Below are 24,190 nucleotides of genomic sequence, written 5' to 3' on the forward strand. Positions count from 1 at the left end.
ACACCGCCGTTTGTGTACTCCCTCCTCTTTTCCCTCTTTCCTCTTCTTGTTGTTGGGATTGACAAGGTTAGATGGCCCTAACACCCACTGACATGTTAGCTCTGTGTACCTTAAAGTTAAATGACATCAAACCCTTGGCCCACACACAAATATTTAATCCATGTAAACACACCAACTGCATAACTACACTAAAAATCACTTGATTAAATCAAGTCAATTGAATAGTCGTTGAAAAAGTCTGTTTTTTATTTTTTAATATCTAACCTGTTGCTTTTCAACAGGTGGTGGATGACATGGGCAACGTGAAGTTTGCACTGGACACGGGACCAGATGCCGCCGGCAACAGCTGGCTCAAATACGTCCGCTCTGCCCCGTCATTTGAGGAGCAGAACCTCGCCGCCTGTCATCTCACAGGAGACCAGGTGAGTGCCATGACAACATTGTCCAAGTTGAATCCGTAGTCCAGATACGAAGGAAGTCGCACCACACTGTCAGAAATAGGCCGAGATGAGTGGGGGGCGGCAGTTATTCCTTCCCGTCTACTAAGAGTAAATGCTGGCTTGATGTGTGTGAATGAGTGTTTTTGTGTGTGTGCGCTGGAGAAACGTGTGTGCTAGTAATGACCAAGGAATGGCTCCATTGTGTGTCTGTGGCTGGGATGGTTGCCAGTGCTGTTAAGAACTGACCCATGTAAAGAGGCTGAGGAATAGTCTGACACTCCTGAGTCCCATAATAACCGTTATCCAAAGCGCAGTCTTCTTCTGTGGCGGCAGCAGTTTCTCTTTTTGCTTCTTATCACCCAAACACCCCCACCCACCACCCCCTTCTCGCTTTCTCTTTCTCTCTCAGACCTAAGCGAGCTGTATCGGATCCTTTTGGAAAGATGCCCAGCCATTGCCTATAAAACCCCAACTGCTTAACTAGGCCCTAACCCTAACCCCATGCAATGTGTGTACCACAACTTACACTGCTGCAACGTATTAGCATAATTCTCCATTTTTGTTTATAACACAGAGACAGTTTTTCTTTTTCTTTTTGCTACATTTTGCTCTGCTGACTCTTGTCCCAGTTTCTGCAAATTAAATACTGGTGCTGTTATTTAATACGCATTTCACTGTCAATTCAATCTGCTTCCAAAGAAGAACCGAGGATGGGAATCTTAAGTGAGATGACACCAGAAGCTAAGCAGCATGACAGTAGCCAGATCCGCCCGTATGATTCGTCTGCGTGTTTCCACATTCTCGTCACTCCGCTCTCATTTGTTTTCTAATCCCTGCCTACGCGGCCCTTCCTGACTCCGTCTCCAGCCGCCTGTTTCTTGCCGACTCTGTCTCCTTTCTCTATCCTGGTGTCTTGATCTGCCACCTGTCACCCTGTCACACCAAGGGGACAGGCTGGTGTGTCCATTTAAGCTTCAGACATTAAGTCTGACCGATAGAGAGAAAGGGGGCTTGGTACCAGGCGTAAGAGACTGAACGCACGGGGGCCTCCGAGATTGACAAGCACCAATTGGCTGGCAACACCAGCCCGCCTAATCCTTTTAAGATTTTCACATCAGTGCCCCCTGCCACTGCCACACAATGTCAAAGAAAGAATCAGGGCACCAGAGAAAATTGTGGAGAATTATCGGACCACGAAAAGGCCACGTGCACGATTGCTTTTTGATGTGTTTTGCAGTTGTTTGTACTTAGCGAACGGCTTTTGCTTTTGTTTGCTTGCCCAGTTGTTTGGTGTAGTGGCTCGCAGGTATGACCCTATCATTTATTTACAAACACAACACAAACACACACACTCACACACACACTTATGTGCAGCCACTCAGTGCTAAAATGTATAATTTAAGAGACCATTCACTGATTTTTCTTTTTTCTTTCTGTCTTTTTTTATAACTGCATGCACAATACATGAGTTTATGGAAATATGTGCACACTAGGCAAATTCAAATGCAGGCAGTAACCTTTTAAAGAGCAAGAGGAGAAGTTATGGGGTTGTTTGTCATTAATGATGCAAGATGAACAAATGTGTGCATGACTGATCATAATTCAGACATTTGTGGCCGTGCATTAAGTTGGCATTGTTTTTATAGATTTGTCTCCATTCTGTCAGGTGATTCCACGAGTTTCATTCAAAGTATTGTGGATTTCTTGTTTTTTCTTATTTTTTCATTCGGATTGAATGTGGCTCTCTGTGTAAGCATCTACAGACAACTGTATCAATTACATTCTTCTCAGTTAAAATCCATCCAAAATGCGTGCCTCTGTGTGTACGTGCACCTAAGTGAGATTGTTCTCATTCATTTATAACCCCAAACAATTGGTCAAAATGGGTTTGCAAGTGTGCCCATTCACTTTTTCGAAGGCCAAGTTGCACTGAGAGGTGGAAACAGCTGAGAGAGCTATGAGTGGCATGTGAGATGGGTGGGTAGCTGATGGGGGGTTTAAGGAAAAGATGAACCTTGTCCACCTTCTTGTCAACTTTTCATCTTTTGTGTTTTGGAGTGAAGCCCTTTCCAGTGCTGTTTGATCTGCCCTTCTACCCCTGGACGGATCCATCAATTCGTAGAGACAAGCGTGCATGTGCAAGTGTGTGTGTGTGTGTGTGTGTGTGTGTGTGTGTGTGTGTGTGTGTGTGTGTGTGTGTGTGTGTATTAGGCCACAGTAGGGGATTGTTGTGGACCCCTATGGCTGGCATTGATCGATGAGGCATCTGTCTGCTGAACACTGGACAGAGATGGGAAGAGGTCAAGACAAGTCTATGTGATCAGACCTTACTGTAGGACACACACATATACAGAGAGAGAGAGAGAGAGAGAAAGAGAGACCGAGTAAGAGAAAAGGCAAAAGAAATATTCAAATTAGACATCCAAATATTAATTAAGAATGTAATTAAACCCTCTTAATTATTAACTGACTTGTATTCTTTGAAAGGAAAAAAGTGTAATATTTTCTGATAATGTTGCAATTAATAATCTTGACATAAAACCGGGAAGATGTGTCATTAATATCATAAATTAAACTACACATAAAAGGGCTGCAACATAAATTAAGCATAAAAAATAGAAATTAAAAAAAGGACTTTTAGGGATATTGCGACGCTGTTCATTGTTTTTTACCTCAGTGCCCACACTCGTGTCTGAACGGGTTTTATTTGTTTTGTTTACCCGCTGTAAATACGATTTAATAAATATTTGAAAAATAATTCAGTAGCAATATCCGTAATCGATATATTTTTTTCGTCAAAATAACTTTACGACGTCACACAAGCCTCATAAAAATCGAAATTCTATTTTTTTATGTTTTATTAAAATGCGATCTTAAACCATTCAACTCTGTCAAATTTTCTTTTCTTCAACAATTCTTCTTTTTTTCTTTTAGATTAAAAAAAATCTAAGAGGCAATGAGATTATGCTCAGACCACAAAAGTGAAGCACGAAGCAAAACTTAAACTAAGAAAATAAATAAATAAATAAAAAGGCCTGCTGTGTGTCTGTGTGTCTATTTGCTTGTTTAAGCATGTGTTCGGCCTATAGTGTGTGTGTCTGTGTGTGTTTGTGTGTTAGAGTGACCGACAGAATGACTGCTTTATCTATTATTTACATCAATAGTAGATTTATCAAGCGGCCAAAGCGGCGGCTGGGATCGGAGATGCGGGGAGGGGTCTGTGCCGCAGATCCCTCAATCCTTTTGGCTGGAGATAAGACGAGGAGGAGTGGCCGACGGGTAACCGAGAGAGCACTAAGGGGCAACAGGGAATCACTAATGAGAGAGAGAGAGAGTCAGAAAGAGAGAGAGAGAGAGAGAGAGAGAGAGAGAGAGAGAGAGAGAGAGAGTGAGGGAGAGACTCATCATCATCATCAAAGACGCGCTCACTGACTAGATTAGAGAGTAACCCAGGAGAGGAGCGTCAGGCTTCATCCAACCAAACGGAGCGATCACCGACCGTCTGCAGCTCTTCCCGACCGACCCGCGACCCCTTCTCCCCGGCCTTGTGCGCTCTAGCGCCCCGGTCCATCTCGGGCAGACCTACTATGGGTTGTGTCGCCAACTCCACCGGGACTGAAGTGCTACTGCAGCTGGAGGCTCTCCGCAGCGCCGCGCAACTTTCTCAACTGTTCCGTCTCACGGAGAAAAGAAAGGTCAGGTCGAAAAAGCATAGAGAGACAGTAGCCTATTTGTGGTAAATATAATACGCTGTAATAATAATAATAATAATAATAATAATAATAATAATAATGCGTGTAGTTTTCGTTGATTTTAGGCCTTTGCTCTTTGTCTCCTCTCTCTCATCTGACGAGCGCTAAGTCTTAAAAGTTACTTTCCCAGCCTCTCTGTATGTTTGTGTGTGTATGTGTGAAAGAGTGCTTCTGTCCGTCTTGTTGTGGTGACAGTGTACAGCTGGTGCAGAGCGCCCCCATGCGTTCACAGATCACGCCTGAAGTTGTTTGCGCTGTGTCATAATAATTGGGATGCACAGAGCTGCAACATGTAAAGAAGTGCCATTTAAAGATGATTATTTAAAAAAAAAGAACTTTGAATGTTATTTATCATCTTTATAATTTATTTATTTCTTTATTTGTATTTTGTGAATCGAGATTTAAGCTCAGCTTGGTTTCCTGTACTGTTGGTTTAGGCCTCGGCTCTGACTTACCTTTAAATACTTCAACTTGAATCCGATTTCTGTTGTATTGAACGAAAACTGGGAAAAAATGAAACCCAAGTGTCCAGCAGTAAATTATGTCCGAGCAAACTTGTCAAATGACCTCAATAAAGTGATTTGTCGCGTGCAGTTAAAGACCCGACATTTCCCGGTTTGCTGCAGCTGTAAAACAAAAACGCACGACAGAAGCGGGGCTGTTTATTTTTGCTATGACATTTTTTTTGTAACAAATGCGTTTGTCTGGATTTCTTATATAATTCTTTCGGGTGTTTATTTATTTTTTAACAAGAGTGCAGATCACGTTTCCATCTGTAACAGAAACCAACATTTACGTATTTCCGTTCGTTTTATTTCACAAAGTTCGGGTAAATTTGCAATTAAACAAACAGCTGATTGTGTTGTGAAATAAAAGGAGGGGGGGGGTTATGTTAGTAAAATGAATTGTTTAATGTTGTGAACAGATCAGAATCAATTATGTTCCAATAGGAGGATAATGTATCTTACTTTATATATTTGTAATACCCCCGTTACCAGCCATATTATTAGAATAATATTGGGTTTCACGCGGGCCCTGAGCTGCGACAGTAAATATATAGGGGGCCAGACTTATTAATCCTTTCCTGACCTAAGTTAAAGTCTCCCTTGCCTTTCTCTCTCTCTCTCTCTTCAGATTTATTATAAAGCTGTCCGGGACATTGAAGCAGGGGAGGAGCTCTTAGTGTATATGAAGGACGGTATTTTCCCTGAGGGATCCATGGCACCCAACCTACAAGGTAAGATTAATGCGCGTCATTAGCGCACGTTTTAAACAAACTCCAACCTGCATCCCGTGCCGCTTTCGCGGTCAACACACTCCATAACTGGGGGAAAAAACACCACTTCTCCCTCCAAGATTTTTTCCCTACTCAAGAAATGTGAATTATTCGAACCATAAATTTCCAGGATGGAATTAAATCCCGCATTAAAGCATATGGTTGAAGGCCGTTTTGGATCTGTCATTTAAAATAGGCTTGCCAATATAGAAAGGATACCCGTAAGAGTCTGGTCTGAATTGTGCTCTTTTACAATGCTGCAATATAATGGGCCTCTTTGCCTGAAATGCTGTATTAGGGCGTCAATTGGCACTTGTCATATTCCATCCTATGCGAGTAGAAATTTTCTGTTGACGGAAAGCTAAGATCAAACAGAAATTACTCGGTAGCCGTGCATATTATTAAGAACACATTATGGGAGCAAAGGGAGAAAAAAAACGTCCATAGGTGGAGCAAGAGGGGGAGATGGATTAATGGCGTTTAGTCGGGAAATATTAGTTAAAACGTTGACTCGTTTCAACCACCTCAGGTCTTCATCAGAGTGAAAACCTTCAAACAAACACCTTAGTGCTGGAAATGTAAGGAAATCGCCATAAAACGGACTGGCATCAGAACACTATTACTATCCTAAAAATGAAAATAAATAAACAATAGGGTGAAAATTGCAAGTCAAGAGTTTAATTAGTGTCTCCCCGGTGTGCAACTTTAAGAAGGCTGTTGGTTTGAGACGGTTTACAGTCTACTTCCTCGGTCAAACTTGGATATATAGTTATGAGGTTTCCGTTACAGCGGTTTTTTAGGCAGTCGGCCTTTCTGATGGATTGTTCATTGACTTCTTTTCCAGTCCCCCCACCTCAGCAACCTGCCATTGTATTGGTGTTCAGCAAAACAGTCTAATCAGGAGTTTCCATTGAGATGGCATTGTATATTTATGTTCGCTCACTCTGCCTGCCTGGCGTTTCTCCGTGCGTCGAAGCGACTTCTCTGTAGCGATTTCAACCCCTGGGAATCCCGTGTTCCGACTGAAAAGAAAGGGGGAGAGATGCCTCTGTCTAACCTGTTTAAGTTGTTTCTGTGTGTAATTTAATTAGTGCTTAAAAATAATGAAGAGAAAGCTACAAAGCAGATCAGGTATGATCAGAAGCAATTTTGAGATTGAAAAATTACCTGTGAGTTAATTGAATATGCTAGAGCTTGAAGCTTTTTTAGTCTCATTGTTGAATTAGTTAAAGATTATACACAATATAAATAAAATCGTTCCCTTTATTTCTTTCTTTTAATACATTTCTGTGCATTTTATTATGACCCTTTCTTTAGATCTTGTGCCGTAAGTGCTTCGTTACACCTTCTTTTACACTGTCCTCTTGAAATTGGCTCACATTTCAAAGTGCGTCACATTTCTAGGTGCTCTCATCCACCCTTCTCCTCTCTGACTGGGTAACCTGATTCACTGTACTCACTGCCTTTCAACCGTGCCCGCCTATGTCAGACTGAATATGTCCAATATTTTATCTCGTAATCTAACTTGGACAGCTGTTCACTTTTCTTTCAAACTTTACTTAAGCGGAAAAGGGTCCGTAGTTCCGCTGCGTTTTCTTTAAACATCTTGGACTTATTGTGCCGAAGTGCTGTTGTCAGGTAACATTGTTTTGTTGTGTTTCCAGTCTTTCTGGAACCACAGATGAAAAAAAGAAAATCTGATTACTGTTACTTGTCATTGATTAGAAAATTGTGGAGGGAGAACAAGATGTTCGTGAGATGCTGTGCAGTTCACCAGCTCCCCACCACTACCCTGCATGATGCACAGTTTATGCACAGGTCTCAGTGCCAAAGATGAAGGGGAGGGAGGGGGGATACAGGAGCAAAGAAAGCTATATTATTGAAAAGAAGCAGATTGACATGTTGTAGGAGTGTGTCAAAGATGGAGCACGCTTATACATGATTTGTTGAATTCATCTGCCTGTAAGTATGCGCATGAGGGAGGCAGACAGAGAGAAAATTTCACCTGCCAAAATGTCTGTGTCAGGGCCAAAGTATTTGGCTTTGTGTGTTGTGTAAGAGAGAGCTGAAGGCACACAGAAAAGAACATGTAACATACAGATGGTTTAGTGTTTAAAGATGCTTACAGTATATGTGAATCAGCAACACTGAAATAGAAGGATGAGCAGCGATTCAAAGTCATCTCACCGTTGTGATGATCGCATCTGATTTGTTTTTCCTGTCTCCCTGCATTTGTGCGAGCAAGGGAGTGAGGCAGTGGGGTTGAGCAGGAGTTTGGCAGTGCAGCTCTGTTCTCTGTGTCCAGCTTATCGGAGAAGGAATTTGAAGTGGAGGACTTGAGGAGTCCCCTGAGACCTCACCCATGCTCCCAGATTAGCTGCTAAACTGCACATAATTGTGACTCCCTTCGTCTCCCAGAGAGCTATTAGTCTCCACTTTAACCTCCCCACCCCCCCTCCACAAAACCCACACAAGCCAGACTTGCTGAAAAAACACAGGCACACCGAAATGCACATGCAAGTACCTTTGCATATGTGCATCCTAACATTCAAGCACGCACCTGAGTGTCCTTTTAGGTGTTTCCTTTCATCTTTTATTACTTGTGTTCCTTTTTCCTAGAGGGTACTTGAAGGTCCTTGCTGTATATGAACCATGTCTTTATTTTATTTTATTTTTTGTCCAAAATATTTTCCACTCTTAAATGTCGCAGACAAAAATTATTTTGAGTTGTTTGTGCTGCACAGGCAATCATACCCAACCCTCTCACAGTAAAATGCTCGCTCCCTGTGAAATACGTCCACACAGTGGTGTCAAAGTGGCTAGTTAGTTTAGTGTTTGAGCTCTGTGTAATGGTCCATTGACCAGAAGGTCATTTATCCTTCTCCCCAAGGTTAGACACATTGATGTTGCTACACTAATGCCCTTTTAATGTGTCCAAGAAGTTCCAGCTGGATAAACGGCCACATGCAGTAGAAAGCAGGTGAGCCATGCACTGTAAGTCATTTTGGATAAACTCATTTAGTACAGCTTGAATTGATGGATGGGTGTGTGTGGCATGTTGGGACACCTGGGGGGCCGACTCAGACGCTGGCTGCTTGGGTCATGCCAAAGAGGGTATGGCAGGTTGGCGCTGAAATCACCATGGGGTCGGCGCCACCGTGGCCCTGCTTACCTCTGTTCATTTTGGCTCATTTTGGAAACATAAGCACACTTACACACACACACACACTCGTGCGCGCGCACACACACACGTGTACACTTGTTTATGCATTTGCACACAGACACTCCGCTGGGCTTTCCCCTGATCTGTTGAACTTGGCGTCGGACTCAGGAACTTGCTATTGAAAGAGCTGGTCCGAGTTTTATGCATTTGACCTTGTTGGTGAGAAGTATTGTAAAGGTTATCAACATGGAAGGGGAAGACCAGCCCCTATTGTTTCCTCTGTGTGCTATTACACCAACACTCTAAAGCAAACACTTGTTTTAACAAGTAATTAACAGTTTTAATGACGGTTACATTTCACTGCTAATTGATTTCCATTTTATGGGGTTGTTTTTACCATTTGTTAAACCTGTCTATACAGCTGCGACTGAAACACAAAACAAGATGAGATTCTTCTTTTTGCTGAGTGTTATTATCAGTTTTTATCTTTCTATACATTTTAGACAATTGGTTCTGCATCTCTGCCAACATGAGTTGGCATACTAAGATGCAAATAAGCTTATTTTGCATTGCACATTTTGATAGTGTGTTGAATCTGATAGCGAAAAATGTTGTATTTTTTGCACAGATTAAAAGCACAATTAAATGTCAGCAATTAGCGCTGCTTGTAGGTGGTCTTAGCTTGTAATTAAAATGTTGACAATTTGACAAAGTTACAAAAGTTACAAAGTTACAAAAACTAATTATTAATCATTTCTATTTACTTAAGAATTCCTACATCAATAGTGAAACTTCGGAAAAGGTTATGACGAGAAATGTTTTTTTTAAATACATATCTCTTAGTTACGTACATGTTTGATGTATTATACATATAGAAAGCTGTGTTGTGGCTAAACAAACCCTTGTGTATGGGTGTGTTTGCGTGCAGACGAGCAGATGTACCGCTGTGAAGACTGTGATGAGCTGTTCTCCTCAACACTTGAGCTGCGGCGGCATCAGAAGTATTCATGCTCCAGTGCTGGCTCCATCTTTGACGCACTAAGAGACGACTTCAAACAGGAACGTGAGGACAGCGACGATCCTGTCCATGAGTGTAAAGACTGTGAGAAGATCTTTCCCAATGAGTACAGGTGAAGTTCAGCCCATTCATTGTGCTACAAATGTGATTCATTGACTGATTTGCTGATGAGTTTGTGTTTTCTCAATCAAGTCTGGGACAACACATGATAGTTCACACAGAAGAGAGGGAGTACAAGTGCGACCAGTGCCCCAAAGCCTTCAACTGGAAGTCCAACCTCATCCGTCACCAGATGTCACATGACAGTGGCAAGCGCTTTGAGTGTGAAAACTGTGATAAGGTACAGCATACCCGCCACGTAAGTTGTGCACAGGACACACAGGCTTTATCTGTTAGTAGTTCTTTAAGAAGACAAAGAAATGAAAAGTCTGCTTATGTTTTTACAAAATACAAAAAGGGGAATTTTGTGTAATTTTTTTAGCATTGTTAGTCATGGCATACCTTGCATTTTTTTTTTATACACTTGTTTTAAATTTCAGGTGTTCACAGATCCCAGTAACCTTCAGCGTCACATCCGCTCTCAACACGTGGGGGCCCGCGCTCACACATGCCCTGAATGTGGCAAGACCTTTGCCACCTCGTCAGGCCTCAAGCAGCATAAGCACATCCACAGTAGTGTCAAACCCTTTAGCTGTAAGTAAGGGCTTCGGAAGTTAATGATCACCTTTTTCATAACAATTTATTTATTTGAGACTTTTTTTTTCCTACCTCGTTTAACCTCACTCATTATCCAGTCTCTCTTTTTTTTCTATGTACACCAGCTTGTTTGCAGGCACAAAGGTCGTATTTGCCCTGCAATAAATTTCATTATACAATGTGAATAATAGATTTGATCTGGTTACCTAAGCTCTTTTTTGTCAAACTTAAAACAACATGACAGACCTTAAATTGGAAATGGAGTGTTTTACAGTAAGGGGGGAAAAACAGCCCTCACATATGTATTTTATTTATTTTATCTGTTACATGTGTGCAGTAATTATTTGGAAGTAAAATATATACAAACTAAATCAAGACCACTTTTTTTCAGATTGTGTAAGTTATCCTGTCCATACGAACCAGCTCCTTCCTTTCCTAAAACCTTTTTTTCAACAGCCGTTTACATTTAAATGTTCATGTTACTGTTGCTTTGGTATACAAAGTTAGAGACAGTGTTAAAACTGGTTTAACTAGGCCCTGGTGGGCTGCATCTTTTTGTTCCCCCAGGCGAGGTGTGCCACAAATCCTACACCCAGTTCTCCAACCTCTGTCGCCACAAGCGTATGCATGCTGACTGCCGCACCCAGATCAAATGTAAAGACTGTGGGCAGTTGTTCAGCACTACCTCCTCCCTCAACAAGCACCGTCGCTTCTGTGAGGGCAAAAACCATTATGGCTCTCCAGCAGGGATGTTCAACCCTGGCATCCCCATGAGCTCCAGCCCAATCATGGCTAAGGCTAAGTCCCACCATCCCCACCTTTCTGGTTTAAACCAGTCAGGTTTAGGCTTCACTGACTACTTTCCTTCCCGACCTCATCCTCATGCTGGCTTGCCCTTCTCCCCAGGACCCCACGGCTTCCCATCCCTCCCACATGGTTTCCCAGGTATTTTTCCCCCATCGCTATATCCACGACCTCCTTTATTACCGGCCAGTCCACTGATAAAGAGCCCGCTGAGCAGCAGTCAGGAGGTGAAGCTGCCTCAGAGTCCTCTAGATGCTCCTCCATTGTCTCTAGTTAGTTCCACAAATGGCAATGGTGTTAACAGTTTGAGTCAGCACGAAGACAAAGAGAAGGAGAATAAACTGGATTTGTCTTCTAGTGGAGAAGCCAAACCAAAATCAAAGATGGCAGATATGTCTGACGGTAGTGACCTTGAAGATGTCAATACCACAAGTGGGACAGATTTGGACACCACCACAGGTACTGCTTCAGGGGACGGCTCTGACCTGGAAAGTGATGGAGAGAGTGAGCGTGAGAGAAGTGGTAAAAGAAGGAAGCCGTCTGGCACTGTATCAAGCCAAGAGGCACACCAGTTAGAAGACACAAACCGTGCATTGATATCAGCCATGTCTAGTTCAGGGAACCTGTCGATTGATCGTCCATTTCTTGCTTCTGCATCGCAACACTCCTTCTTCCCCCCACCCGATGAGCAAGCCCTCCCGCCCACAACCACCACAAATTCCAATGCAGCCACCACTGATTCCATAAAAGCCATCGCTTCTATTGCAGAGAAATATTTTGGTCCAGGTTTGATTGGACTTCATCAGGAGAAGAAGATGGGTCCACTGCCCTATCATTCCATGTTTCCCTTCCAGTTCCTGCCCAACTTCCACAACTCCCTCTACCCTTTTAGTGCTGATCGAGGCGCTCTCAATCCTAGCATGTTTTTTAAAGCAGAGCCCAAGTCACCTCGTGAGCAACTGCACAAAATGGTTTCTAGTTCCCCGGCAGCTCCTGCTCCCACAGCAGAATCACCGTTCGATCTCACCACGAAACCCAAGGAGGCCAAGATAGCTCCTTCAACACCAACAAACACCTCAAACCCCAACAATAGTACTGGGAGCAGTAGTGGACATTTAGCAATATCTAGCAGTGAAGAACAGCCATTGGACCTCAGCATTGGCAGCCGGAGCCGAGGGAGTCATAATGGTGTGCCAGCTGAGCCCCATAATCGAAAGAACCACATCTATGGAGGTGGAAAAGGGGTCTCAATCAAGGATGAAACGCCATCTGGTTTTCCACACCCTCATTCACAGTCTTTGCACCAATCAACCATCACCCAGCACCAGCAGCCCCAGGCACAGCCACACCAGCCACCACCACTGCACTATGCCAAGCCCTCAGCATTCTTCATGGACCCCATATACAGGTATTTCAGCCCGGATTAGACCAGACACTTCCACAACCAACATCAAGGCGTTTTTGTAGATGCATTGAAGAATATGAGGTTGGGCATTCTAGATGAAGTTTGACCTTGGTACGTAACCCTCTGCCTTGATATTGGTCCAGCAGGGTGGAGAAGAGGAAGCTACTCGACCCGGTAGGAGCTCTGAAGGACAAGTTCCTCCGGCCCTCGCCGCCACTCTTCCATCCCCAGGTACATAGTGCACACATGACCTAGCTTGGTTTGAGACTATTCTTTTTAAGAAACAGTAAATGCTACGTGCACATTAAACTGAAAGTACACCAAGAGACTAACAAGCAGGGGAATTGACCGCCAGGTATTGCATACAAGCTGATTATTCCCAGATAGTATTGACTATTATTTTCAAACTATGTATTATGTGAAAATACCTCACTCCTGCCTCCCACGCTGCTTAAACCTGAATTGATAGGACCCAAGCGCCATCATTCCAAAGTGTTGATGTTATTTTCTCAAGGGTTCTGTATGATTTCTTCCTTTGTTTACGGAATGGCGCCTGTGTACCTCGTCAGCTTTACCTTTTTTCAGAAGACACAGCCTGTTATCGCTGCCCTTTGATAATCAGTCACATTGTTCCACTGTCCCCAGACCTTCCCCACCTCTACATATCTTGATTACAAGCAATGATAGTATTAATAAAAGAGAGAATAATAACCATTTGAATTGTAACAAACTGCCTCTCTTGGCCACGCTAATCTTAGTTGTGGCATTGTTTCATGTAGTGGGAGCCCACAGGCAAGCTAATAACTCAAACCCCTCAGAGTTTTTTTTTCTTTTCTCTGTGCCTGGCTGGCTGGCTAGATAATAACACCGTGTCCGTCAAGGACATCCTGTGTTTGTGTCCAGGAGAATGGGGGGCTCTCATTGGGGAAACGGTTTAATCTGACCTGGAAATCTGTGTCCTCTATCAACCGTGACTTTGCAATACACACATCTGGTGCACATGCAGACAGATACATTTACACATGAACATGCGTTTGCATATCTCACATGCGTGATGTCATATCGTTAGCCAGCATAGTTTTTTTTTAAGGTAAATTGCAAGAATTTTTTATTTTTTTTTTGTATTGGTACCTTTTTTCAATTACCCTAAACCCGGGTACAAAATCTTAAAAACATGATGTCATGACAAGGCTCTAAGCATCAAACAGATTTCCTTTTCATCCTTTAAAATCTCATCTCATCATCTCGTAGATTGTGAACTTTTCGCAGGCTGCCCTGCAAAAACTTTTTTCATATTTGAGCGTCTCAGCTGTGATCCTGTCAGTGATCCAAACACAATGCCACCTCTAATTCAGTCTCATGACGGAATCACCCCGCTCCCCCTTGCACCCGTTCTCAGACTGCGAATAAACACATCGAGACGGAGTGTCTGTCCCTGTGTCTCTCCCGTCCCGTATTCACTAAAAAAAGGAAGGATGTAAGCTGTTTTTGGCAAATAAACTCCTACATAACTGGCCTCTTTTGTTCACAAGCTTCTAGGGGGGGAGGGAAGCGGCTATCAGTTGGGGGTATCACAAACTATATTGTATTGCTCCAGTCATGGCTCTTGAATGCCTCATTTAGCCAGTTTGCAGGCTTGCAACAGCAGCTTTGGCAGAAGAAGGTAAGAAGTAGAGAACAAAGCATTAGTAGAAGCTGAGGTTGTACAGAGAGGGGGGCACTGGAGAAACAGTACTTGGGCATTTGTGAATGTGTTATAGGTCAAGGAGGTGACATGCCTTGAGTACAAACAACAAGGCTAACCTCTGATATGCTGCTTCCTCAAAGCTTCCTCCCTGTATCTTTCTCTCACTCCATGTTCTTTCTTAAATTGTCCCTTTGTTTTCAGTGCTTTCTTTTCTGTTTTTAATACACATAAACATGCTGCCATCATGATGTAACACACGCTACGTGCAAAAAATTAAAACTGCCCTCATAAACTTTATAATTGAACCCATAACACGGTAAATAATACAAACTCTGGTTGAATTATTTTTATCCAGTTTTTAAAACATGAAACAAAAAATTTCTCAACTTTTTGAAATCTTCTTATTCCCTAGATGTCAGCAATGGAGAACATGACAGATAAGCTGGACGGCTTTGGAGCACTAAAACTGGACGCACCGCCCAATTCGCTGCAACACTCGGCCCATCCGCTGTTCAACTTCCGCTCACCACCACCTTCCCTCTCAGATGCCATCCTTCGCAAGGGAAAGGAACGCTACGCGTGCAGGTCTGCACCCCTTTTCATTTAAACTAGTTGGTGGAATATGTGCAAATGTGAAAGTGCACCATGCCGTATGCTCACTCATCCTCATTGTCCTTTTGCTCTAGGTACTGTGGGAAAATCTTCCCTCGCTCAGCAAATCTCACCAGACATTTGCGGACACACACAGGGGAACAGCCCTACAGGTATTCCTTTCTATTTTTAATTCAGAGAGTCTTGAAAGTTTCTGAAATACCGTAGTTGACATATTTCCCTTTGTCACGGCTATTTTTCAAACCTGCCTTTACTTTGTTTGGTACGTCTCTTTCTGTGAAACTTCAGAGAAAAAACAAAGTGAATACTTTTAAGCAAATCACAAGAGCCTTAAGTGGTTTCTTGCTCAACTCAGCAGATAAATAATACATCTTTAGGGCCCTTCTCACTCTACTGCACTTTCAGCTGACATTTAAATACCCCTGTTCTTCTTCGTCAGGTGTAAATACTGTGACCGTTCATTCAGCATCTCATCCAATCTTCAACGCCATGTCCGCAATATCCATAACAAGGAGAAACCCTTCAAGTGTCACTTGTGCAACCGCTGCTTTGGTCAGCAAACCAACCTCGATCGCCATCTCAAGAAGCACGAGCACGAGAACATTCCTGGTCAGTTTGCAACTGCAATGATGGCTGTGCGAACTAGTAATGTAGTCAATAAACAGGAAGTGTTTGCTTAGTTGATTGTTTGAATCCATTTTCACACATGGGTTATTGAAAAACTGTCAGAAAAGAGCATAACTTATATAAAACCTTTTTGCTATCATGTTTATCTTCCACACAGATTTCTGTAAACATTTTTTTTCTGTTTGTCAAAAAAATGTCACGAGAGCTGTGCACGATCTTAGTGTTTAAATGTTAGTAATTGTGTGTTTTGCCTCTGATATTTTCCTAAATTAAATAACTGTGCGATGATCATCACACTAATGATGCTTGTGTGTCTTGGTATGGTATGTGGGCTGTCTGCGTGTGTGTGTCCATGTGTTTTTATGCATATGGATGTGTGTGTCTACATCTCTTTCCCCAACAGTGAGCCAACAGTCTGGGATGCTTTCCAACTTAGGAACGACCATCTCCTCGCCAAACTCAGAGCCAGAAAATCATGCACTTTTAGATGAGAAGGAGGACTCGTACTTCTCAGAAATCCGCAACTTCATTTCCAACAGTGAGATGAACCAGGCCTCCAGCTCCACAGATAAAAGGTAAGACGAAAACCCGCTCACAAAAATTATATTTGTACCATGATTCTCACAGAGATCTCCAGCGATTACTTTCCATCCATGTGGCTAACTCTTTTCTGTCAAGCTTAGATTCTCACCCGACCTCATCCTGAATTTAACATTAATCCTAACTACAGCAGAAAGAACTTGTCAGATGTTGTCAGGAATGTTGTAATGCATCTCCTTTATTTAGGACATCTAATCTTAGGTATGAAAATCCAGAAAAACAAACAAAAAGTTTGTTCAGTTAAAGTAAACAGCTGCTCTTCTACATCTCTAGCGCCTTCCTCCTTCCCGCAATCAACAGTACAGATCCATGAAATTGGTACACAGCGCTCCCTAGTGGCTAGAACACACTTAGTACCATTGCACTAAAATAAATGAAAAAAAAAAGGTTTTCTTAATTTTTCACCTTTCATTTTTTAAATGTAAAACATAACTGTAATTGTTCAGTATACCAATTTTCACACATTTTAGTTTCTTTAATGTTTAAAGTTTATATAATGTGTTTGTGAATGTCATGCTCAGTTCTAAATACCCTGCAGACCAGTAGCACAAGTGTTAACCCTGTTAGTTTCGCTGCACTCTAAAAATTTTGTAACTTGCTTATAAAGTAAGGAAAACTGTTTTTTATTTAAAAAAAAAAAAAAACAGGTTTCTTTTTTTAAAATATCCTCATAAAAATGGAAACTTCCTGCTTTAAGTTCTGAAAGGCTTTTATAGTTAACAGAAAAGGGCAAGAATTGTGTTTTGGGAAATAAAAGAAGGGCGATTTTCTGGTTTGCTCTCTTGCATTGATTCTGCCTTCGTCTCATTCTGGATTCCTTTCTGGTAGTCTCACTTTCTGCCTGCCACTTCCTCATTCTCCCCCACACCCCCTTTTTTCTTGTCAACATGCATTATGTCCAAAAGACACAGTGGCAATTTAGCCCCTCTGCCATCTGGGATCAATACCGAGTCTCATCCACAACAACCTCGTCTGACATTTTAATATCTGTAATTCAGACTAAGTGTTGTGCTTTCTGTCCTCCCACCAGACAGCCTGCTGTTTATTCTCCCTCTGAGTGACTGAAGTCAAATGCTGAACACAAACACACATTCATGGATGACTATCTATAATCACTCCTAGCTGCCCCCACATCACAGTTCCCCACCCCCTTCAAAATTCCCTTTTCAGCATCATGGCCAGTCAAAATAAAAGCCCCTGGGAGCCTTTATTTTTGTATAAAACTTTGACCTGTTTCCAAACTGGTGATGCTGTAGTTGCTGAGGCAGCACTGCTGCTCACAGGGTGGGACAGAATGAGAAAAGTTAGGGAGTATAGGTGTGCACGCATATTTTCAGCTCCACCACAGTGTGTAAGGACTCACCGCCTTTGGCTTGAGTTTTAGGTTTGGATAAAGCTAGAGTTGGAGCTGCTCCCTCATCTGAGACCGGGCTGCAATAGCTCTCAGTTTGGACCCTAAGGGGGACTCGGGTTGAGGCATTTATCTAAGAGATCCACTGATGATTGAGCTCTTCCCCTATCCACTCACTGTGTACCCATAGCCCCAGTCTGCTAACACAAACACCCAACTGACGTGTTTAGACTAAATGACAAAACCCAGGGCCCCCTATGTCAGAGCTACGCTTCTCTCTCCATTCGCAGGCATGTACTTTTTCCCCGCCAGCCAGCGCTGCAATTTGATTATGGTGATATTTAATCTAGACTGAAAGAGAAGAACCCCCCTCCAATCTCACAAAGTCCCTCTACCCACATTCACTCACCCAGTCTGCGTGACCCAATCCTGTCCCCGTGCACCCCTTCCCAGAGGTAACCCTGTCTGATTTGATAAATGTCCACTGTGTGGCAAAAAATGAAAGGGGTAAATTTGCCATCCCAAAGGAAATGATATCATGAGCCATGACATCGTGGTCTGGGGGTGATGGAAGCGGGGGAGGGGGTATTGGGGTGCAAGCTGGAAAATGTACAGATGGCAGGTCGTAATGGTAGTGTGCTGATAGCCTGTTTGCAGCCAAGCCATCATCTTCCTTCAGTCGTGCAAACTGTGTTCCACCACTACAAAGCGTTGAGGGGCATAGAGGACTTAGTCTGAGGTGGACCATGCCCTGGTCTGTTTGTGAGGAGCGGGTCAATTAATCATCTGTGGGCCATCGGAAAAGTCCAGGCAGACTGTCAGCACCCATGTTGTTTGTGTGGACTCGGGAGTTAGACTTTACATGCTGTCATTAGATTATTTTTGTTTCTCTTGCTACTCATGATGAGTCAGATCGTTAAAAGGTTAGGAAATGGTAACAGCCGCCCAGCCAGCTCAAGAGTGGACATAGCCTCTATCTTACATTTTGATCATTTGTGGTAAAAAAAGTAAAAAAAAAAAAAGAAAATCAGGAATTTACACTAGAAATCATATTTTTAAAAAATCAAACTCCCATTTGGTTTGTCTACATGTGTTTTTAACTAAAATCCAGGCCACTATACTGACCACGATTCAACTTTTCTGTGTTCCCATTGTTTCCTTCTGGCCCCTCCTGATTGGCTTGGGAGACTCAAACCTCTTTAACTCAGATGTCGCACTTCTAACATTTCCTCCCTCCTCTGACCTTTGATCCCTCCGCAGATCAGACCAGCCTGAGGAGGAGCACCCTCCCAGCCACAGTTTGTCCAACTCCAAGCTAGGTCTCCAGGGTCTGGAGGAAGAGGAAGAGGAAGTGGAGGGTGACGATGAAGAGGAGGAGGAAGGCAGTCTGACGGAGAAGTCGCACGACGAGGCGCCCGAGTCCCCGTCTCCTGTCACAACAGGAGTGTATGAGGAGGATGAGGAAGAAGAAGAGGCAGAGGCGGCTCCATTAGGGATGAGCTATGAACACACTCGCAGGTATTTGTCTGTTTTAAATTAGCAGAAAAGGTCCAAGTTCATTGACAAGATTTACCCCAATATATCCCAAACAACCACAAAAATGTACAGCAAATGTTGAGTTTTAACAAAATTTGCAATACTTAACAATCCAACTAATGCATTTCCTAAAGAGCACTGTAAATCGACAAGGGCAAACAGGGATAACACATGTACTAAAAATGTCCCCTACACAGATTCTCAGATATGTAACCCAAAGTCAAGTGCTTTGATTAGGCTAGTTTCTTTAACTACTCTTTAAACTCTTCAACCCTTTTCTTCCACTTTATTTCTGCTGTCCGTTGATCCCTTTTATTAATCATACCTTTACTTTTCTCTTCACTTCACATTCTCCCTCCCCTAATTAACTCGCCATCTGTTCCATCCCTGTTTTTTATATCTTTCCATCAATTTTTTCTATCCATCCTCCAACCAACCCATCCACGCTGCCCTATTTCTTCCATCCACCCATGCTTCGGTGTGCAGGTGTATAGAGGAGGAGGGCTCTCTCTTGGACCTGGAGGCACTGCCCAGCTTTCCCAAGAGCTTGGATGGTTTACGTAAAGCAGCCAGTGACGAGCAGCCTTTCGATGTTAAAGACATTTTTAACACTTCACTAGAATCTGAGGCATTGAAAGAGACATTGTACAGACAGGCTAAAACCCAGGTATGTGACTGGCTTTTGGATGTCCGTTAAAAGAGGAAGGGCCGAGTCGCTCAGATAAAATAGGAGGAAGGGCAAAATATGTTGACTGGAAAGAAAGATCAGGGATGAGATGGATGCTTTCACATTTTCAGGAGCTAAACAGCACCTCTCTTCCTACTTTCCTATATCTTTGTATTTCACTTAACTTACTAACACATCACCTACAACCTTCTCTATTCGTTGCTGGTGTATTAAGTTTTAAAACAATTTAATTAAATTTTGTTACAAGGTATAAAGTCATGAAATTCAAAGATAATCACACTTGAGTGAAACACCAGCAACCAGATGTACTGTAATCCTTTCATTTCTGGACGTGTCGTTGGACACAATGAAAGCTTACTGAAGTTTCTGTATTTTCCTAAAAATCATCCGTCTTCTTCTTTCACAGGCTTATGCAATGATGCTGTCTCTCTCTGAGAACAACCCTTTGCACGCGCCCTCCCAGAACTCTCTGGACGCTTGGCTGAGCATGGGAGGTGGACCGTCTGAGACGAGCAGCTTTCACCCACTCAACCACATCTAAGCGAGAGAGAGAAAGAGAGAGAGAGAGAGAAAAGGTGGGAGGAAGACTAGGAGGAGGAACAGAAAGACTGAGTGGACATGAGTAGGGGGCAAGACAAAGGATGATGGAGAAGATTTCATTGTCATACACATTCAAGATAGAAAGAATGAGTTTGTGTGGATGTGTGTGCTTGTTTTGTGTGTGTGTGTCTGTGTGTGAGTGTTTGTTAAAGAAAGAAGGGGAAGATTTTCCCCCAGGTGAAGGGTCTTGCAAAGACTGTCAAAGCGAACGCACTGCTAAGCTCCTGTTGATGTGAAGGACATGATGAATGCTTCTCAATAGCATTGAAACTCTGCATTACTCTGATCCTCCCCAAGTGCACAAGGCTTACCGCAGCACCACAGAGACCCTGCGTAAGGCTCTCATAAAGACTCTTAATGACTGATACGTCTCTAAAGTCTGTATACACCGCCTACTACAAACACTGCAGAGACATGCTGCATTGGCACTGCATGTCCACAAGTTGGCACTGTTTCACCAAGAATAGAGTGAGAGTGTTGACCGCTGTCTCCGTGTTTCCTCCACCAACCATGGGTGACTTATTTACTGATTTTGTTTCAGTAGTAACAGCAGAATCAACAATAGCACCACACTAAATGTTAGTTAAAGAATTGGCAGATACAATAGACTGTTGATTTTTTTTTTTTTTTTAAAGAATTTTATTCTACGTTCAAATGTGCTTTCAATGAGTTATCTGGGCCACTAGCCATTGTAATTGGTTATTCAAACTTGATCATGCTGAAAATGGATTTAAATCATGTTCAGAAAAAAATGAGGAAAGTCTTTCTCTGCTTGTTTCATTGTCATTTGTTAATTTTATTCACATTAATTTTTCTTTCCTCTTACACAGTATTGTTTCTTCGTAGGCACTGCAGTGCTTAATTGTTAATATAATTAATTTAGAGAAGGACCAAAATTGTATGATATGTCATATGATGTACAAATTAACCTAGATGTTCATAGGAAGAGTGGTATGTGCCAAATAACCCATAGAAAATGTTTTGTTCTCTGACAATCATTTCATTTCCAAGGGGCTTGCATTTGCTGTCATAGTTTCTTTGTTTTTTCTTTCTTACTAAGCGCTTATATATTTGATTTCAGAAGTGTGTGTTTGTATTTATTTTTGGTTGTTTTGTCATGGCAGGGGGAGTGAAAATGAAGAAGTCATTTTATCCCTCGTTTCTTGTTGCTGAAGGAATGGTAAACTATCAGAACATGAGGGAGATTCAGAATCTCTGGTTTTGATGGGTTAGTGTGCCAAAATGAGAAAAAAATACAAAATCAAAACAAAAACAAAATAAAACAAAAAAACAAAAAACATGAAATTAATTGATTTTATTTATAGTGAAATATAGCTGTAGTTAGTCTTAGATCCTATTTGGCATTGAAACATCCTGCAGTGTTTAGCCTTTTTATTTCCTTGTTTTAGTTGAACCATTTTACCCAGTAGGCTGAATGTGTCTTGTTCAAAATGGTTCAAGTACTAAAGGGGGCAGGCTTGGACAACCTTCGTTATGGATGTCATGAAAAGGGCATTACATTGTTACACTATTGAATCTGAGTAGTTTCTACAACATCGAGCTCCCCCTTTCATCTGTTTCAGATTTAATACATGTCTTATAACCAACAAATACTGTTGTTTTTTGTTTTTTTAATGAGTTGTCCAATTTTATACGGTCTAAAATTCAAACGCACACAGCCACAACTGCACGAACATGGCATAATCACTGACTATTTGAGAAGAAAGACAACAACTCATTAAACCAAAAGAACTGATAAAATCAAACCACAGAAAGTATTAAAACGGGCATCGTAATTCTGCTGGTCGGTCCATTCAAATTAAATGTCTAGCTGTCTAGCTGGATGGGGAAAACCGAAACACTTGATAACTTCTTAATCTGAAATTCTTCTTCTGAGGTCATACTGAAAACTCATTCCATATGGTCTACAAGGTAGCTGTGCCGTGGAGGGGCGTGAGTAATTTACTGTAGATAGCTGCAAAAAGGTGGAGCGTGGGCATTGTTGATCACTGTTCCTCTCCGCATACTGGGACTTTTCTAACTAGGCCTGATGCTGTATTTTGAAAATAGCACTTAAATCATATGGGTCCAAGCCAATAATTGATCATGCTTAGGTCCCTGAATGTTAGAACAGATACATTTGGTTTCACTTTCACTAGATGGGCATGTTGTGCTCAACATGGAGAGGTAAGGATAACAGAAGCACTGTAATTTTTCTTCATGACAGTAGGTGGTAGTGTGATGCTAGGACTGCTGCATCATCTCAGTTTTCTAAAGACAGATGTCTTCTTTTTATATAATTCTACTGAATGAGATTCAATTCATGGTAAATGCATTGCTTTCCAACTCGTGGTTACAAAATGTAAAGACTTGGGTCATTAAGTTTTAAGGTTGACTGTTTGTAGTAATTCTTGTCATGGACTACTGTAATAAGTACGCGCTGTGTAAAGCAAAGGAACTGAAGGCATATAGGTATTTCATTTTGCCAGCTTCAGAACGTATTCTGGCAAGTGGTCACTGAAATATGTTTCAGCAAAATAGAAGATGGTTGCTGTTTGCCCCCGCTGTTACAGGAGAAAGTAAAAAATATACATAGTTTCTTTTTAACTGTATAGTATTTTAAAGAATGAAAAACATGGTGCATTTGTCTGAAGAAAAAAAATCATTGAAAAATATGGGTTTAAATGGATGGTGCTTGTTTTGTTAAAATCTGAGTTGTATATCGCCTCTGTTATGTTTATTGAAAGCAAACAAAAAAAAATTTATTGTGCATGACGTGTTAGCAGTCATAATGATGTCCATTTGTGAAACGTGTATCAAATCAAAAAAATTAAAAATTAAAAAAAAAAGAAAAGAAGGAAAAAAAAAAGAAATTCGTAGATGCACTTATTGTACATGTGGTTAGGTTAGTATGTTTGACTTCAACTTCTGACTGCCTTACAGATGTTTGGACAGGTGGTCCCGAAAGACTTAGAAAAGACTTGTCAGAGAAGACATAATGAAAAACAATAAAGGATTGTAGAATAATATTGAACAATTCTGAAATTGCAGTTCTTTTGATGCTTGTGATTATTGCAGATGTACTTTAGAGAAATTTCATTGAAAAGATATGACTCTGATGTTAATTCTGTAGAATAGCAATGTATACCAAATGTAATCTTTCCAATGCTATGAAGAATTTATACATGAAATTGATATGCAATAAAACCTGTGTGCTTTTTAAATGAGTCCTCCGTTGTTTATTTGTGGGCTAGAAGTGCCTGAAATAGTCACTGCTCAGCAAACAAAGGTGACAATGCTTTGAGCAGTTTCCCTCCACTCAAAGCAGCCACTCTAACCAGTTCAGTCCTCCTGTTTGTGAAGCTTAAAGAGAGTGAGAGGCTGAATTGAGGCCTGGTGTAAGATACTTTCAATAAGGTTTATTTTCTAAAAGAGCATTTTTGCTTCTTACTAACAGAACTTACACACAGTATTATTTGCCTTGACCTTATAAGTCCCTTTAAATTACTTATTTTGCTCATTGTGTGAAAAATATTGAATTTAATTATTATATCGCTATAGAAATTGTTTTTTGTCATAAATATAACCTTCTCACCTTTAACTCATGGAAATAAAAAAGTTGAATTAAGTGTTGGATGTCCAGCCAATTGGGCACATGGTGGAGATTAACTTTAAAAAAATTAAAAATAAAAATTATTGTAATTCTTCCCAAATTGCAGTTTCTACTGATTAAATTGTGTTTAAGAAATGGCAGTTTCTTTTGTAGTTGTTGAGGTCAAACAAAAATCTAGAAACCATTTTAGATTTAGATGTAGTTAAACGTGCAAAACTACTGGGTAGAAAGAAAGATTTGATTGACACAGTCGTGCCAGTAAACAAACACGATCTACATGAAAATGTAGTCAGGAGGAAACATTGCCCAAAGGTTCACACTC

The 24,190-nt window shown here is 41.6% G+C and overlaps 1 protein-coding gene across 1 annotated transcript in view; it reads left to right on the top strand.

The window, feature by feature from the left end:
- prdm16 (PR domain containing 16) overlaps nucleotides 1–23,222 on the top strand; it is a 172,689-nt gene extending 149,467 nt beyond the window's left edge. Inside the window, 14 exon segments of the mRNA XM_086276836.1 lie at nucleotides 282–422; nucleotides 5,327–5,429; nucleotides 9,560–9,761; nucleotides 9,842–10,007; nucleotides 10,189–10,342; nucleotides 10,913–12,557; nucleotides 12,698–12,785; nucleotides 14,654–14,826; nucleotides 14,928–15,005; nucleotides 15,293–15,462; nucleotides 15,884–16,055; nucleotides 18,692–18,949; nucleotides 19,454–19,634; nucleotides 20,062–23,222. Of these exon segments, the coding sequence (XP_086132962.1) occupies nucleotides 282–422; nucleotides 5,327–5,429; nucleotides 9,560–9,761; nucleotides 9,842–10,007; nucleotides 10,189–10,342; nucleotides 10,913–12,557; nucleotides 12,698–12,785; nucleotides 14,654–14,826; nucleotides 14,928–15,005; nucleotides 15,293–15,462; nucleotides 15,884–16,055; nucleotides 18,692–18,949; nucleotides 19,454–19,634; nucleotides 20,062–20,196 (3,666 nt within the window). The 3' untranslated portion in view covers nucleotides 20,197–23,222.
- Nucleotides 23,223–24,190: the final 968 nt, after the last annotated feature.

This window comes from Aulonocara sp. 'chitande type north' Nkhata Bay, linkage group LG20, assembly GCF_057382095.1.
Source record: "Aulonocara sp. 'chitande type north' Nkhata Bay isolate Kocher_YH1m ecotype deep benthic linkage group LG20, A_spYH_male_GT1.1, whole genome shotgun sequence".
In the NCBI taxonomy this organism is placed as follows: Eukaryota; Metazoa; Chordata; class Actinopteri; order Cichliformes; family Cichlidae; genus Aulonocara; species Aulonocara sp. 'chitande type north' Nkhata Bay.